Source organism: Penicillium citrinum (assembly GCF_028827155.1).
Source record: "Penicillium citrinum strain IBT 23319 chromosome Unknown utg000003l:1.0-4596430.0:1.0-4598250.0, whole genome shotgun sequence".
NCBI classification, from domain to species: Eukaryota; Fungi; Ascomycota; class Eurotiomycetes; order Eurotiales; family Aspergillaceae; genus Penicillium; species Penicillium citrinum.
The window spans coordinates 3,176,544-3,193,478 of record NW_026622688.1 but is presented as its reverse complement, the minus strand read 5'-3'; the positions used below and the strand labels follow the sequence as shown (position 1 = coordinate 3,193,478).

Below are 16,935 nucleotides of genomic sequence, written 5' to 3'. Positions count from 1 at the left end.
TTCTGACCAAAAGATCTAGCTGATTAATATCTAAAATGGTGAATAAGCCATGAGAACTCTCAAGTGTTTTTTTTTTTTTAAAAAAAAAAATGTATTATATGATACCAGATTGGGTCTTGCAAGCAATTGTGAACATTATTCGACCGGTATATTTAGCCATGTATGGGGCATGTATATCAACCGTGCAAAGAGTCAACATACGCAAGATGCAATGATAAGTCATTTTAACGTTGGAAACTATCAGGTGATAGTTTCAAGAAACATGACTATTTGCCGTGTTTTAGATAATAAGTCAGCGGCGCTTTTTCAAATTTCCGACCACCGAAGTAAAGATAAATGTTAGAAACAACTGATAGTACTTCAGAAGCGTTCTGATTAGCTATTCCTCCAATGATATGACAAGAGTCGTGATTCCTAGGCTCACAAACTAATCCAATATCTTAGAGAAGACAGTGTATCTACTTGGTAGTAGGACTGATGTAACGGATTTATCCAATTATCTGGGCAGATAATGCGATACAGTGTATCTGGTTTTGGACTGAAGAAGAAATATATATACATATATATATATTTGATACATATAGAAATATGATGTTTCTGTATGATACTATCGTAACATTAGTTTGTAACTACTCTCCTTTCTGCTATTCTTTCTACAGCTCTTTCTACCACCTCCGAACCTTCGGCATGATCGTAGAAATGAGAGACAGTAGATCAAAGCGGTCAGCAGGTCGTCTCAATCTTATACTACGCCACTATATACGCGGTGATATAAATATTACTAAGTTTTGCAAAGTGGCGGCTAATGACTGTCGTAGATGTCCGTCAATGTAACAAGTGTAATTGTAATCAGCTGTCAAACCATTGGATATGACGTGACACAAAGAATCCCCGGGTTTCCAGCATTCAGTCGCTTGTTTCACAAACTCATGCTTTCCTGGGGGTAGATCTACTTTAATACAAGTAAAAGATGTATATATTGTCAGCATAGACATATCACTCTAGAATCTGTAAATGGCATTGACCAGATATAGTTAGAAGAAAGGCGGGGTACAGGCCAGTGCCTTCTTTTTCAGGTCATTTCCGGCGATGCAAATCAGTTTTGGGAAGGGCTATCGGCGTGTACAAGACCAGATAGGATTAGCGTCTCGCGGATCCAGCCGAGCCAGCGAAACGAAATTGATCTGATTGGCGCGCGTTACACTTCGTTACTCGTGAGCTTAAAGAGAAGACAATATATCATTGATGCAATGTCTGATGACCAAAATGACCCGTAGCATGTTGTTCCTTGATAATGGACTTTATCTGCACATTTTTGTTGTGTTATTTTCCTTGTACTATCTTTTGCTGAGCCACTATCCATCATGGCTACTGCTGCAGTTGAAAGCGTGGCTCCTCCTGTATTGAGAGGCTCCGTAGACGAATGCTTCCCAGATGGCTTGGCTCAGAATGGTGGCAGAATCCCTACAGAACGAGTTGGATTTCTGAAGGCTACACATTTGTCGCTCCCACTCGACGAAATGAGGCAGCGGCTGAAACAGGATGGATATCTATTCATCAAAGGCCTGATTCCCAGAGCAGACGTACTGGATATGCGTGAGAGGTAAGTTTGCAACTTCTATGCCTTCAACATGTGAAGTTTTATTAATTTTATTATATGACATAGCTACTTTCGCCAGTATGCCGCAACCTCCTTGCTTGAGCCTGGGACCTCTCCTCGAGATGGCATATTCAACTCATCTTCCCATCCCGATGCACACAAGGGTATCGGTGGCTCCGGCTTGCCATCAGATCCTATTGAAGAGAAAGTGCTCATTGATGCCCATAAAGACCTACACTATCGGAAGTTTGTCGAGCACCCCGCTTTGACCGGGTTTATCAGGAGACTCATGGACTGGAAGGAACATCGAATTTTGGATAGGACGATGTTGCGTCATAATGTGCCGTTTGGGCTAGGAACTGGTATTCATTATGATAAGCTTTTCTTGAGAGGAGGCAATGGCTTCTTCTTGACAGCCTGGGTCCCAATTGGTAAGTCATTTTTAACCTATAATCTCTCTTCAGATGCTAACACAACGGTCTGTTAAGGTGATATTGCCATCAATGGAGGTGGTCTTTGTTACCTCGAGAATTCCGTTTCTCTTGGTCAGTATGTTGAGAATGATTACACCAAACGTGCAGAAAGTTTTACCGAGCAAGAGAAAATTTCCGCATTCAATGTGAACATGCTCGATGGAGGCATGATTGCATCCTCGCCTCAAAACTTTCAAGCTATGCACTCAGAATATGGAGAACACAGGTGGCTGGTAACCGACTATGAAGCCGGGGATGTGGTCTTCCATGACCCCTATAGTATTCATGCCAGTGGACGCAATGAGGACAAATCTGGCCGTATTCGATTGAGTTCGGATCTGAGGTTTTACGATAAGAATGATCCAGGCATTGACCAGCGGTGGTATAAGATTTGGGCACCTGGTGACGGGCTCTGAACGAGATATTCATGTCCACCTGCGTACTCTTTTGAAATCTGGGCAGGTTTCCAAAGAGCACCTGGGAGTATCTGCTCTTGAATGATCTTTTGTATATCTTTATTTCTATTCTTTAGTACCGTTTACGGTTGATAAACCAGACTGCACAGATTACAATAATGTTGTGTACCTACTAGCATTCGAATATCAATAATATTGCCTGTGATGAACATCTGAAGTACCGATTTATAGCTCTTTCCCTCTAATCGAATGATTGAAAGGTATATATTGGACACACTATCTAATTAACGATGATTAGAAATATTTCCAGCTGGCTACTTTTTAACCTTGGCTGGATAGAGCGAGGCCAGCTGATCAACATTCTTTCCCACCTCGCCGGCCGGCCCTTACATTCGATCCTCTAGACCGCAACGGGGATTCGCATGCTTTCCAGCTTTACCTGCAATGGCACCGAAGATCAAACCATGGTAAATGTGAGCAAATGATCTGAATCCTTGCAGTGTGCTAACATGGCTGGCCAGTGACAATTGCCGCATAGGCTACCGGTTATGCTCCGATTGCAAATGCTCATGAACCTACAAATCTTCAACCCAGAACATCATTTGAAATGTAAAAGACCAGATCTCACGCATGAAGAAACTCAACAAATACGTCTTTACTTAGAATTTATCCAGGTGATAAAAGTAAACCAAAATGCTCAAGCTGCCAGAGAATAGGACGAAGTTTGATTCGCCAAGAGACAAAATGCAAGCACCACCACAGCCCATCTACATTAATGAAATCAAAGCCTCAAGGTCAGACACAGGTTGCCCAACTGTTGTCGCCATGCTGTCAACCTAACGATTAACTCAATAATTCAATACGTCGATGAGACGAGCAAATACATGGGGAGCCGAACAAAGAACAGTCCTTCTCGAGAATCCACTTTAGAAGGCCACGATCAATCCTCGCAGACGACGACCCCAAATAAATTCCCTGCTGAAGACTTTTCAAGGGTTCCAATAGTACAAAGAAAACCGGAACCTATTGTAAGTGAAGAGAGAATGGCTTTAATTCCCTGCTGTGCTTTTGCTTCGAAAATAGAAGCATGAAAATTGATTATCTCAAGAGTATCAAAATTGACAAGGTTGTACGCCAGCACTTACCCCTACATCAACGTCACAAATCGGATCACAGTCATGAAGTCAACTAGGAGAGGCATTCTTACTTCGGTATTTTTTGAAGAGCTTGCTAGACGGGGAAAGTCCGTCGCAGTGCAATCATCAACTTATGCTCTAATCATCATGTCTTCCTAGTTCGATATATGTGACCCTGAACGACACTTTGGAGTAGTTGTTCCTCAGCGGGCACGCTTCTGCTCGCATCTCCTCAATGCCGTTCCATCAGCCTCAGTCAGGCATTTTACTACACTTTCAGATTATCGACAAAAGGAAAAGACTGTGAAGTTCGGCCTACAAGAAGATCTTATCATCAGTGAAGCTGCAGTGCTGGACTACCATAGTCGATCTATAGCGCATCTTCGGCTTCTTGCCAATGAACCTAATGTCATCATGGATGAAAATATTCTTGCTGCGGCTGTAGTTCTCAGATTCTACGAAGAACTGGACGGTATGGGTCCCAACAAATTATCTCTCTATTTTCACTAACAACTTTTTGAAAACCCGAAGCTCCTTTCATTGATCCCCCAACTGGAGCTAGTATCCGCGGTCTTCAAGTTTTTATAGAAGCACAGGCAGATTCGGCATTAACATCTTCGGGCCTTAGACATGCGGCATTTTGGGTTGGATTTCGTCAAGAATTTCATATGGCCTTTTCTCAACAACAGTCTTTCAGTGTATCGTTAGATGTCTGCGACAATTATCTTTCTTGGAATGCTGCACCCGACAATATTCTGGTGGACCGGCTTCTTATAATCGCCGCGCATGTCCTTCAATTTTGCTACGATGACCAGAGTCAGTCTACACACTATCGCTACGAAGAACTTGTTGCGCTTCATCGTCGATGGGTCGAAGCCAGACCCCTCAGTTTCGTACCCGTCTACTCCGCTGCGCCAAACCGAGAGAATGGCGAGATACTTCCACGAAAGTGGTTCATGGATGATTGTCATATTCTGGCCGAACAAGGTGTTGGTCTCATAAACATATTGTTAACGGCATACGATCCAAGCGTTGCAAGAGTCGGCCCGGGTCAGTGACGCGCTATGGAATCGATTGATGCTAAGCTCAAATCGACCGTCCTGGATATTTGCGGAATTGCGATTTCCAATCACCAAGAGCCAACTGCACTTCTTACTGCCTCGATTGCCATTGCTATTTGTGGAGATCGTTTTTCAGATTGTGTCGAGCGGCAGGCAGTAAATGGATATCGTGGTAAATACCATTCGGAACAACAATTATTGGCCATCAACAGCTCTTGGAGCTAAATTAGAAAAATCCTGGAACTGGGCGCTCTAGGTAGGTGCATGAAAAAGGTACTTCAGGCATTAGCTGAAAGCAATGGTTATAATCACAGTACAAGACCCAAAGACTCCTTAAATCAAAACGAATCAAATTATACCACAGATATCGGTGCTCTTCTAGGAGAAATGATGGCCAGATCTCTGATCATCTAGGGCACTCGAGAGGTAGCGAAGCGACGATTGAGTTCCATTCCGAACTCCAGAGTAGTTGAGATTCTTATGTGCAGTATCTATTTCGGAACTGGTTTTTTGGAAGGCTGTGGTAGGCCTTGTATAACCATAGACTAGCTTGTAGATGCTTCATCTTTTGTAGGCAAGGCGACTCATATTTCAGAAAAATTCGTATTGGCTCGCTATAAGTTCAGTAATTGTCATAATGTCATGCAGATGATTATGTTAAGATAATTTCAGACAGTCTTGTGGGCACCCTCTGAGTGTTCAACGCCAGTCACCTGCCCTGTTTCTATATGAGTCTCTTTATTGGGTACCTGTGCAGCCTCGGATTGAGATGTTTGACCCGGTTTATGAAGCTCTTTCTGGTACACAGGTTGTTCCTCCTCTTTAAGACCCGCGCCAGTCGGGTCTCTCCGAACTAGGAAACTTTGCACGCGAGCATCATTTGAAGACATCTGATCAATGGCATGCTCCCGGCGGCCAGACAAAAATCGCATCGAATCTTTACTGGCTTCGCGAAGCTTTTCTTCGTAGCCAGTTTGAAGTTGCGAGATCCACGAGGCCTGGACGGCACCTCCAAACAAGGTGAGAAGAATCACAAGACGGGTGAAAGTGCGATGATCAACGACATGTTGTTGCCTCTCGTGGCGATTATTCCACCTTTCCCAGTCTTCCCATGTAGCATTGGCGTAAATTGTTGGACCATATGGACCCCACTCTGCGGATGCTTCAGCTGCGGTGTTATATTGTTTTGGTCCGTATTTCCATCCAGTGCCGAACTGATCATATGCAGCTCGCTTGTTGGGATCGGAGAGAATTTCATGAGCTGTGACTACAATATGGTACCTTTTGAGACGAATCTCGGGTGATAGACCTTGACAAAGACGATGTTCATTGCAAGGTCGATCTGGGTGGTAAATCTTCACGAGATCATAGTACCTGCTCTTCGAATACGGAGCAGCTTGAGGTATATTGAAGACATCGTAAGGGGTAAATGATGGTGCTCCCGGCCATGAATACTCGTGCCCCGTAATATTCGAGGTGGTTGCGTAGTTTCGAGTAGCTTGTGGTGCTCCGAGACCATGGTCAATCTTAAGACGTGGGAGTGGCGAGGACGCAGAGGTCGAGCTGAGAAGCTGGACACCACTGCAGCTTAGAAATGTATACTTCTTGAACATATCCGCATGGTTTTGCAGAAAGAGCACGGTAGGGATCCCGGGGCTCTTTCAGTGATTCAGGACATGAGAAGTGGATAAAGATGATTATTTGGGGTGCTCCTCACGCTATTCGGACCCGCCGGCCTCGGGGAGGAACATATCACGTGGTGTCGGAGCTTGTAGCCAAGATATTCTACGAGAGCCGCGACTCTTGTTTTCCTGTCACTCTCGATATCAAACCCATATTTCGACAATGGAAGAGTCACAGTCCGCTCGAAGTGAGTATCGCCGACGCTCACCGGCCGATTCGGCCGATTCGCTCGTCCGAAACCGCGATCGACGACCTCGGGATTCTCGCGATGATTACCACAGAAGCTCACGACGACGAGATGATGCCGCGCAAAGCTCGCATAGAGACAGCTCTCGACGTCACCGTTCCCGGAGCCCATCTCACAGGGAAAGAAGTCACCGCGACCGTGACAGCCACCGCCGAGAACGCCGAGAACGATCTACAAGTGCTGGAGATGAAGATCGCCGAAGATATCGACACCGTAGCCATCGGCACCGTGATGACCGTGATCGCGATGGTGAGCGCTCATCTAGGAGACATAGAAGCCCACGACGACGTTCTCCATCTCCAAGACGATCGCCTAGCCCGCCCAAGCAAATCCAGCGACGCGGTCCGCTTCCTTCTCAAGGAGATGCCTTCTCGAACGAACTGACCCAGACTGGTGATGGACCCCCACCACCCGAGAAGGAAAAGCCCAATTTCAAGAATACCGGTCGTCTCGCAGCGGAAAGTAACACAATCCAAGTCGAGGGAGGTGAAGGAATCGTCCTCAAATACCACGAACCACCAGAGGCTCGCAAACCACCATCCAAAGAACCGTGGCGATTATATGTCTTTAAGGGAGATGATTTATTGGAAATGGTGGAGCTGGGCGAGCGAAGCTGCTGGCTAGTTGGGCGTGAGAGAGCTGTGGTCGACTTCCCTCTCGATCACCCCAGCTGTTCAAAACAACATGCTGCACTTCAATTTCGCTACGTCGAGAAGAGGAACGAATACGGCGATCGAATTGGCAAAGTCAAGCCATATATCATTGATTTGGAAAGTGCAAATGGAACCAGCGTCAACAAAGAACCTGTCCCAGCGGGCCGTTACGTTGAAGTAATGGATAAGGATGTACTTCGATTCGGTCTAAGCTCGCGCGAGTATGTGATGATGCTACCAAGCTGAGACTTCCAAAACTATACAATTGAACATTGTACAAGATGTGGCTGTCAATCTGTCTGAGCATGAATATTCCATTATATATATTTAGATATACAAGCTATGCTGCGAAGATACATGGGGAAGAACAAGGAACCATCAACTCAAGGGACAAGAAAGAGGGAGCGGGTTCAACCAAGATGCTTCTCTTTGGCTTCCTTGGCCTTCCCAGCTGCTTCGCCCATTGTCTCCTCGGCCTTCCCCTTTGCTTCCTCAGCCTTTCCCTTTGCCTTTCCGGCCATCTGTTCCGCCTTTCCTTTGCCTTCGCCTGCGTATTCAGCGGCCTCACCCTTAACCTCATGAAGTTTACCCTTGGCTTCCTGTTTGGAACCAGGCATGTGCTCCTTGAGGTTTTCCTTGGCTTGTGCTAGAATAAAAAATGGCCCAGATTAGCATACGAACAGTCGCATGGTTTCAAATTGGTCGGGCATAAGACAAACCTCCTTTATCAATACCCTTCACGGCGGCATCGGAAACAGCCCGATCAGTACGCTTCAGTGTATCCTTGGCTGTCTCAACAGGTCCTTTCTGATAACTGGCAGTTGATGAAATGGTTCGGATAGTAGTAGGTGCCAGAGTGGGTGCCACTCGGGACTTGATAACTGGAATGAATCGTGCAACCGACATGATGTGGAGATGTGGAATAGTCCTGTATGGTAGAATTCAAATGGTAGATGTATGATAATATCAATGATATGTGTAAATTGAAAAAAAAAAAAACCCCAATGGAAAATTTGCCTCTCTTGTATTCCTGGGCGGGTTTAAATAGTTGGACATGTTGTCTTCAATACCTGGAATGATCGACGTCATGCCCAGCTCATTTCTTACGTCGGTACAAGCTCACGGTTCCCAGTCCGGACACACCAAAAATCCTGGTTGGAATTTTGTTATACATACATACTAGTTACCTAGGTAATTCCCAGTTATGACTTTACTGAAACTTGAATGGTTCAAACAAGCCACCGACGCGAAAATAGCTTGTTTGCTGTACTGTGGGGTCGATTGAACTTCAGAGTCTGCCAGGTGCTCATTGGCGGAACTGTAGATCAGCATCGCAGCTTGGCACCACTAACACCGTACATACTGAATGATGAAGGGAAACAGGTATCTATCAACTAATTACCATTCTTGTGCGAGGTATTTACCACTGGTAAGTTCTAGATATGACAGAATACAGGAATAAGATTAGATATGTACATATATAATCACGTGCGTCGTATTAGAATGGGAGTCTTACAGGCAACATATTTCAGCAACTTCAGTAAGATCAGTACTCTCAAAGTTTGGCCGAAGACACCATTTTAATACATGATATAGCTGTATAGATCCACCACTGGATGAGAGTATTTGGTTATGATTGGGTATCTCGTAGTAAATCCCTTCTAGGGTAGATGACATGCCCGTAGTAAAGACGGGGCAAATTGAGCTCAAAATGCATCGCATGAAAAGACAAAAAAGACAAAAAAGACAAAAAAACCCAAAAAAAAAAAACCAAAAAAAGGATCTTCTATCTCGAGCCACCTTCCTCTCTGCGATAATCAATTGACCACAACTTTTCCCAAGGGCGTGTTCTACCCTGTCGTCGACTAGAGGCTGATCGTGACGGTGGAGACGCAGGTGATGTGGCGACATCGCCAATATGTAATTGCGCCGCTGATAGAGATGCAGGATCCTGGTTCTTTATAGAAAAATTAGCATTCGAAGTCTTAAGAATACCCGGTCAAGGAGGAATCTATCAGAATTTCCTACTTTTCACGGGTTTGTGAGAAGGCCACGGCGAACCTCATCAAATATCGGAGCAGCCTCTCGAGGCTGAGAGCTAGTATCTGCATCTGCCGGTCGAACAATATCCGACGCGGAGTCATTGGCTTTGTGAGAAGGCGTAGGAGTGCCTCTTTTGGAGTTGGAACTATTTCGCCGACTATCCAAGCTTTTAGATAGAGTTTGAGCAACAGTGCTTTCTTCAGTTGGTCGCTTCAGGCGAATACTGCCCCTAGCATCAACGTGCGCCGAAGCGACGGTACTCTTCGAAATACCAGGAGTAGCAGGTGCACCGGGTTTCTCTTCAACAGCATCAATGAGGTACCATCGAAGACCATCAGAAAGCTCAAAGGGGTTGTCGTCCTCTAAAGAAGTGCCATCGCTAGCATCACCAAGGGAGTTCCGGTCTGCAGCATTACTGTTCAATGACTTGGACAGATCGACCACGCGCTCTTCTATCTTGGTGATACGAGCTAGTAGCCAGTCTCGCGCATCTAGTTTGTGAGAATCCTGCTCACGCAAGAAGTTATGGGGTGCATTAATGTTGAAGGCTGCCCATGAACGGATCGCTTGGTTTCTGGTCGGAAGGAACAGAGCAAGATCTCCCTCCTTGAATGACCGATATGCTATCTTCTCATGTGCTTCGGATTGAGCTCGATGGTAGCGATCGCGGTACGTTCGAGACTCTTTGAGGTACTTGCGTGCATAAGTCTCGAGATCCTTGACACGTTTAACAACCGCGTCTCCGAATGTCGAGAAATCGAATCGAGATAGGCCGTCCATGAACGCAACGAACCTGCTTTCTTCTTCTTCTGGGGTCTCTGCTTGCATCCAGTTCAGTAAAGATACATCAGGCTTAACTGAAACGATCCCGGATTGAGTGATACTCTCCCCAAGACTAGATGAAGCATTGACTTTCGAAGCGCGGTGAACGGCGAGGTGTCCATCCTGCTGAATGAGCGCGAAGCCCATCTGATCGAGCATTCGTACAAGGCTTTCGACCCGCGAGTGAAGCTGCTTGGAGATATCATGAGATCGCACTCCTCGAGCATGAACAAGGGCCATGGCTTGCTTTTCCGTTTGGGAGGATTGCTCGAGCTTTTGTTCCCACTCGGATTGTTTGTCTTTCAATCCTTGGCTTTCTGCCTCGGCCTGAGCAAGTTTTTTGGAGAGATTGTGATATTTCTGTTCTTCCTCGGTAAGTCGTTCTCGCAGGGCATCAGAGCCAAGTTCACCGGTTGCTGTATGCGCCTGCAAGGAGTGCAGAGCTGAACGGTCGTGTTCCAACTCAGACTTGACAGTATCCAACTCGATTCGTGTCTCTGACAGCTCTTTTGTAAGCTGTGAAATCTGAGCTTCCTTCTCTTCGAGACTCTTCAACCCCAATTCAAGATCCGATTCCAGCTGAGTATTTTTCTCTTCGAGAATTTTGTTCTCTGCCATGGCTTTTGATGCGCTCTCTTCAGCATTTCTAACATGAATAGATTGGCCTTCAGAAAGAGTCTCGATGGCTTTGATGATTCCAGGAAGTTCAGCCGGAATAGCCCCTCCACGCGACAAGTGCATAAATGCCGATTGAAGAACATTGTAATTTTCCTGTTCTTTGCGATCCTGTTCGCTTTCTCGGAGCTCGAGAGATTCAGCTTTCGTTTGAACTTCTTGGTTTCTTTCTTGCTCCGCTTGGATAGCTTCGCTGAGCTCAGTGATTTTCTTAGCTCCCTCTGCAGAGTTAGCTTGCGCGCTTTGCAGATTAAGCTCAAGGTCCTGGATACGACGCTCCAACTCTTGTCTTTCATGATCGCGGCCATCTATAAGCCTATCTAGCTCTTCTTCGATCTCTTCATTTCGGTGTCGAAACTTTTTAAGTTCGACTTCCAAATCCCGTCGCTCATCCTCAAACTCCCGTTGCCGAGCCTCAAGATTACCAATAAGGTCCTCTTTTGTGGACTGAGCTTCGTGATATTTTGATTGAGCTTCTTGGTACTTATCGGAGTTTGTCTGGCGCTCAAAGTGGGCTTCCTTATGGAGTCTCTGAACGGTGTCCTTTTCAGCAGCCAATTCAGCTTCGAGGGCTACAATGCGCTGAACAAGTGCTCTATCTTCCGGTGACTGAGTCATTGATACTCGTCTTGAAGATACAGAAGAGCGGCGGGATAAGGCATCTGGATGGGGTGATGCAGGCGAGCTTGGAAATTCAGGACCGAAGTTACCACTCGAGGGCCGACTGAGATGACTTTGGCGATGTAGAAGATCTTCGAGTTTGCGAATACGACTGTCTGACCCTTTGACTCTTTCTTCAAGTTTTGTTTTCTCTTCTTGCAGGCTTCTTACCATATCATCACCACGTAACAATACCGAGCTCCGGCCTAGATCAAAAACGCTCCCGTTCTTGAAAGCTTTGGCCCGACGTCGTTGCTGGCGTGTCGGAGCATCCAACTCTTTGAACTGCAAAGACAAGTCATCCGCAATCTTTGACAATGAATGTTTGGCTCTTATTTCATCGATATAGAGTTCGATTTCCTTGCGTTTGATCACCGGCCATTCCTCCTCTTGGCCCTGTATATTGACTTCAATACCTGGTGGAGTCGTATCTCCAACGGATATAAAATCGCCCATAGTTTTCATCCATTTCTTGCGACGACGTTGTTCTTCGTCTCGGAGAACAGCCATTTCCTCTGCCAAGCCAAGCGAGTCCGCCTTGATTTTATCATTCCACTCTCGCCGTCGTATAGACTCGATTAAGATAGATCCGTAGACCATCGGCATCTGGAAAACAGAGTATATGATTTCAAACGCGTCGCTTTCGACGTCAAGATTGACGAGCTGAGAGTGAGCATCGGCCAGGCGGGACTCAATAGATGAGATGGTTCGCATCTGTTGAAGTGCCATCTTCTCTGCAGCACCGTGACGCCGCCAGCTTTCTTCCGTAACATTCTGAATATCCTTACTGAGTTCAAGAAGTGAGGGCAATAGGTTTTGAGTGTGGTTAAGAGCCAATCTGGAAATATTTGCGAGAATTTTTTGGTTTGTAGGTAGACCAATAACGTGGTCGTAGTCAGACGTGATTTTCTTTGCAATGGTCTCCACTTCCTCCAACAGTCCTTCTTCCCCAGGTTCTGGACCAGGCAACCCTTCTTCAATCAAATGTTGTGTCTCTGCGGCGATTTCCGTGACCATCTTCTCGATGTCCTGAATATGACCAGAGAAACGTGGTGACGCTTCAGCTGCTTTAACCCCGGCCCGCTCCACTTCGGGCACATCGACAAAATCACGAAGTGTCCCCGTAGGTCTACCCTGATCTTTCTTTGGGGTCGATGGGCGCCCAAGCAAGGGAAAGTCCTTCCGTGCTGGTATAGTCTCCAGAGTTTGGAGGGCGCGTTGCCAGCCATCCAAAGCCGCCTGCTGTTCCTCCACAAGAGTATTTGCCCAGGTTTGCGCTTCTTGAAAGCGATGTTCCAGTGTTCCCACGTGGGATTTGAGATTCTCCAGAGCCACACCAACTCCGCGGTGAATCACTTCAGTCCGCTCATTATGCTCACGACCCTTCTGCTCAGCCGTTCTACATCGACTAGACAAGTCTATTGCCCATGTTCGTCTTTCCATGAATAACCTTCGCCATGAATTAAGGTCGTTCTGGTCTGTGATTGATGCCGGTGGGTTGGTCGACTGCAAAGGTTCCGGTTGAGGCAACTCTGGTAGTTCGACATCGCCTGAGTCACTCACATATTGCCTATCATACACAAATATTTCGGTCTGAAGGTTGTTTATTCTCGTATCAGTATATATGGAGCTTCGGATGGCCTGTTTAAGATAGCGGATGGCAAATATACTCGTACCTCAGTGGCAAGCGTTTGTATCTTAACATTCTTCCCCCGAGCGGTCATCAATATCTGCCTTGCAGGTGGAATAGAAGTATTTCGAACAATCCATGCTTTTAACGCATCCGGTCTGAGCAGAGGTGGAGTCAGCGTGCATTCACGTAAAGCGAGGAGAGATGGGAGAAGACATCCCCACATCGATAATCGGGGCAAAGTAGTAGTACTCACGAAGCAAAGACGACCGGATCAGCGAGTAGATGCTCACCAGAGTGAGCGATGTAGATATGCAACGACATTCCCCCTCCTCGCCATTCGAGCTTGCGAAGCTCGCGTGTCCAAGGGAAATGGGAGGGAATGGGTAATAAGGCACAAGGAGGCTGCAGCTCTCGTGAGCACAGCTGCCTTCCCCACCGCCTCCGCGCCCGCCGCATATCAGATCACCAGCTGCTCACCGCACGAGATCCCTCCATGGCGACCAAACATGGCCAATTGCCGCACTTGCGGCCAAGTGAGCTGACCCTTTTGGACTATGCGGCCGATGACTCTCGTGATATCGTGACCTTGTCCGATCAAGAGGCACTGATACTACAGCTTGCCCATCAGATTCAGGAACAACGACTCGAGAAGGCGTTACTAGAATCAGGTATGGACTAGACCCGAATGTCTACATAACATTGCTTTTCTTTTGTCGGCGCTTCTTTAATTCTAAGTACCAAGGGGACGGCTTATTTTCTTATCGACAAAGTCTGTTCCCTTCAATCTGAACTGCATTCTAATTACACTACAGAACCAGAGCCTGACGCAGAGTCGCCATCAAACGATGAGATCGAAGAACAACTCGCGACTGCAGAACGCGAGTTACTTGAGGCGCGAGCCACCTACACGGTCAGGAGGAGAGCCGCTCAAACGGTTCTTATGACCGATCCGATTTTGAAGGCGGTTCACCTGAAAGCCACGATTCCACCTGAGCGGTACGTTTGTCCTGAAGGAATAGAATCCGGTTGATTAATTAATTAGTTCGCGTCTGATGAAATTCGACCAGGGCCCTTCTCCACCTTGTCAATCGACGCGACGTACTCGCGCTGGCGCACGAAAATCTAGCCTCGGCACATGACCAGGTACTAAAACAGCTCTCCGACTCAGAAGTTGAAAATTTACGAATCAACCAAGAAAATCAAGAGCTAGTCCAACGGCTCCTAGAGCTTACTAAACAGGATGAAACCTGGAGAGAAAAGTTGAAAGACGCAAAAATCTTGTCTCAGCTTGAAGCGCTTGAAACCGAATTTAAATCCAGCAAAGCGAAGTGGGATACGATCAAAAACATCGCTAGCGCGATGGTTGTCGGTAGCGGGTTGAATTGGGCCGATGACGAACAGCTTCAAGCTTTAGTTGTGGATGAGAGCGACGACTGATGAATTGATGCAATGAAGTCACATCTCGTTTTATCATCGTTTCCCCCTTCTCTTACGAGTGGATCTAGTTTTGGATTACCCCCATCAGAATACTGGAGTTCCGGCGTCATGCAATTCCTTAAATACAGTACATACAAATCTATACTGTAATGTGACTTCTGTTGAATTCTTCATCTTTCTGGCGTCTGCGACGGCCTTACCCAAGCTGAAAAAAAAATATTAATAGGATTCTGGTCAGTTGATTGTGGCCGTGTAAGACCTTGACCCACGCAGTACATCACTGCACCCGCAATGACGGAGGGTCGGAGAGAGAAGAAATACGACTGTAAAGGAAAACGGACACATAGGGTACGTACGGGAAGCACCTGATGGTAAGATTATTGGGGAGAAAGCAATATGACCAGTTCATCCACGGTCCTCTAGTTGACATCGATTGGCATGAATTACTGTACATGGATGGAGCCATGTCCAGGGCGTCGCAGCGGGTGAATTCTGTGTAATAATTCTTGCTTTGGAACGCAACCACTACATATAATCGATGACGCTAGGGTGGTATGTGATTACCGGCGAAAAGAGTGGCACTGCGTATGGTACATTGTATGGTATCATACACTTTAGTATGGAGTTTGTATCGTATGTATGTACCGCAGTTTACTATGCAGTGTACAGTGAGTACTGTCTGTATATGTATTCGTATGTATCGGAATGCCCACCAAAAATGAATCTACCGCATCAAAGTTGCTGCTTCAGAACTTTTGCTTCTTTGCACTGCCGAATCTCCTAACAGCCTGCATGTTTAGCGTGCAGAACATGACAGGTTCGGGGTACCTACTGCCCATTTGCCATACCGAGGAAACAGGACTGGACGCGTACCAGCTTGTGATTGCTCTTGAGCCCATGGTGGGCTTGTCAACCAGTGATAGACCGCTATGCCTGTCTAACCCATCCCAATCCCGCGATCATCGTAAACTCCATCGGGTCCACGCCTCGTTATTCGGGTTATGGGTCGTATTGCACCGACCAGAAGTTTACCCCCTATGTATTGATTCTGCCTCCACTTCCTCTCAGCAGACAAGCGATAACAGTGTATGATACATGGAGTACGCTGAGAACCCTATGTACCCTAGCGAGGGTACTAACCAATTACATACAGTAGGTCATTCTGACTACTGTATACTGTACCGTGGCTCCATAAGTCCATAAGCAATATAACAACAGCATTATCGGAGAAAAAGATGAGGGGTGAAGACAGAGTCTGGGCGCGCACTGCTATTACGCAGGCTGCTCTAGAGGTGGCCGGTGCTTCCGCTCTGATTCGAAGCTAGTCGTGGAGGCGCGTCTGCTCTGCACCACTGCACCACCAAATTCTACGGTATGTTTATACCGCATGAGAAAAGACAGGGTCTCCGGCGATATCCCCTCCCTCGGGGTTATTCAGGGTACGGTGTCATTGTGCGAGATACATACATAGGAATGGTTGCCCCGCTCAATATCCGCACAACACCACATTTTCGAAAAAAGAATTCCGCCAAACGGGATTCGCTGTAGAGTGAGCATGGAGCATAGGTTGGAGTGGAGGGAGCGAGAATGAATACTGATGTACTATGTATATATGGAGTAGTTACAGAGTACTAACGACAGACTCCGTACTGTATGTAGTACTGATAGTACAGTACCGTAGTCGTGTCCATGGTGAGGGTAGATACATAGGGTGTCTCCCCACCGGAGGATTCCGCGGTATCCTATTATTGTATATAGTACAATGTATCAAAGACTGTAGTAATACTGAGATTGACACCATGCTGTTATTCCCAAATCAATAGCAGCGATGGCAATGATCTTAAGGCGGCTACTGCTTATAGTCCTACTGATAAATACAACTGCTATCTAGTTCACTAACTTTTCTTTACTTTAGGTATTTACCATAGTACAGTGACTAGAGTAAAGTCAGTGAGTGTGTACTGGTAATACCGTACTACATACTGTGGGATTACTAAGCCATACATTCCCCCAGCGCCCTTGCTGCCCATTTCGCCAGTTCCCCCTCTCTCTCACGCTGGCCCTTTCCCTAGTACTACTGCCCTCCCCTTCCTCTCACTCTCACTCTCTCTCCCTCACTCTACCAGAGAGCCCTTCTTCCCATACAATTTCCAGGTACTGCATATCCCCATCTATATCTTCCGCACCCGTTTTTTTCAACAACACCACCCACCACGCTTTTTCTTTCATCTTCTTTATCCTTGTGAATTGCTTCTCCTGTCCTCTTTCCCAGTGCTTTTTTCTTCGTCGCGACCGTGATTCTTCAACTGGCGCGCTCGATTAATCCAGCTCATCTCTACCTCTACCACCACTATCAACAACAACACTAATTATTGTCTCTTCTACGAAATAGTGAC

At 46.4% G+C, this 16,935-nt stretch overlaps 7 protein-coding genes across 7 annotated transcripts; 4 read left to right on the top strand and 3 right to left on the bottom strand.

Annotated features, from left to right (window-relative positions):
- Positions 1-1,364: 1,364 nt before the first annotated feature.
- On the top strand, positions 1,365-2,489 carry N7469_004415 (phytanoyl-CoA dioxygenase family protein; the record flags this gene model as incomplete). The annotated part of the gene is made up of 3 exons (XM_056643335.1): positions 1,365-1,603; positions 1,667-2,031; positions 2,089-2,489. 3 exons carry the CDS (start codon positions 1,365-1,367, stop codon positions 2,487-2,489), a joined length of 1,005 nt encoding a protein of 334 aa, XP_056502747.1.
- Positions 2,490-4,039: 1,550 nt separating this feature from the next.
- Positions 4,040-4,683, top strand: N7469_004414 (uncharacterized protein; the record flags this gene model as incomplete). Its single annotated transcript, XM_056643334.1, has 2 exons — positions 4,040-4,097; positions 4,214-4,683. The coding sequence occupies 2 exons, from the start codon at positions 4,040-4,042 to the stop codon at positions 4,681-4,683; spliced, it is 528 nt and encodes a 175-aa protein (XP_056502746.1).
- Positions 4,684-5,354: 671 nt separating this feature from the next.
- Positions 5,355-6,299, bottom strand: N7469_004413 (J domain-containing protein; the record flags this gene model as incomplete). Its single annotated transcript, XM_056643333.1, has 1 exon — positions 5,355-6,299. One exon carries the CDS (start codon positions 6,297-6,299, stop codon positions 5,355-5,357), a length of 945 nt encoding a protein of 314 aa, XP_056502745.1.
- Positions 6,300-6,379: 80 nt separating this feature from the next.
- Positions 6,380-7,515, top strand: N7469_004412 (putative FHA domain protein SNIP1; the record flags this gene model as incomplete). The annotated part of the gene is made up of 2 exons (XM_056643332.1): positions 6,380-6,958; positions 7,006-7,515. 2 exons carry the CDS (start codon positions 6,380-6,382, stop codon positions 7,513-7,515), a joined length of 1,089 nt encoding a protein of 362 aa, XP_056502744.1.
- A 164-nt stretch (positions 7,516-7,679) lies between these two features.
- Positions 7,680-8,175, bottom strand: N7469_004411 (uncharacterized protein; the record flags this gene model as incomplete). Its single annotated transcript, XM_056643331.1, has 2 exons — positions 7,680-7,915; positions 7,989-8,175. 2 exons carry the CDS (start codon positions 8,173-8,175, stop codon positions 7,680-7,682), a joined length of 423 nt encoding a protein of 140 aa, XP_056502743.1.
- A 1,125-nt stretch (positions 8,176-9,300) lies between these two features.
- Positions 9,301-13,423, bottom strand: atg11 (autophagy protein ATG11; the record flags this gene model as incomplete). The annotated part of the gene is made up of 3 exons (XM_056643330.1): positions 9,301-13,062; positions 13,146-13,257; positions 13,356-13,423. The coding sequence occupies 3 exons, from the start codon at positions 13,421-13,423 to the stop codon at positions 9,301-9,303; spliced, it is 3,942 nt and encodes a 1,313-aa protein (XP_056502742.1).
- Positions 13,424-13,595: 172 nt separating this feature from the next.
- N7469_004409 (centromere protein H) lies at positions 13,596-14,539 on the top strand (the record flags this gene model as incomplete). Its single annotated transcript, XM_056643329.1, has 3 exons — positions 13,596-13,770; positions 13,915-14,098; positions 14,170-14,539. The coding sequence occupies 3 exons, from the start codon at positions 13,596-13,598 to the stop codon at positions 14,537-14,539; spliced, it is 729 nt and encodes a 242-aa protein (XP_056502741.1).
- Between the last annotated feature and the right edge of the window lie 2,396 nt (positions 14,540-16,935).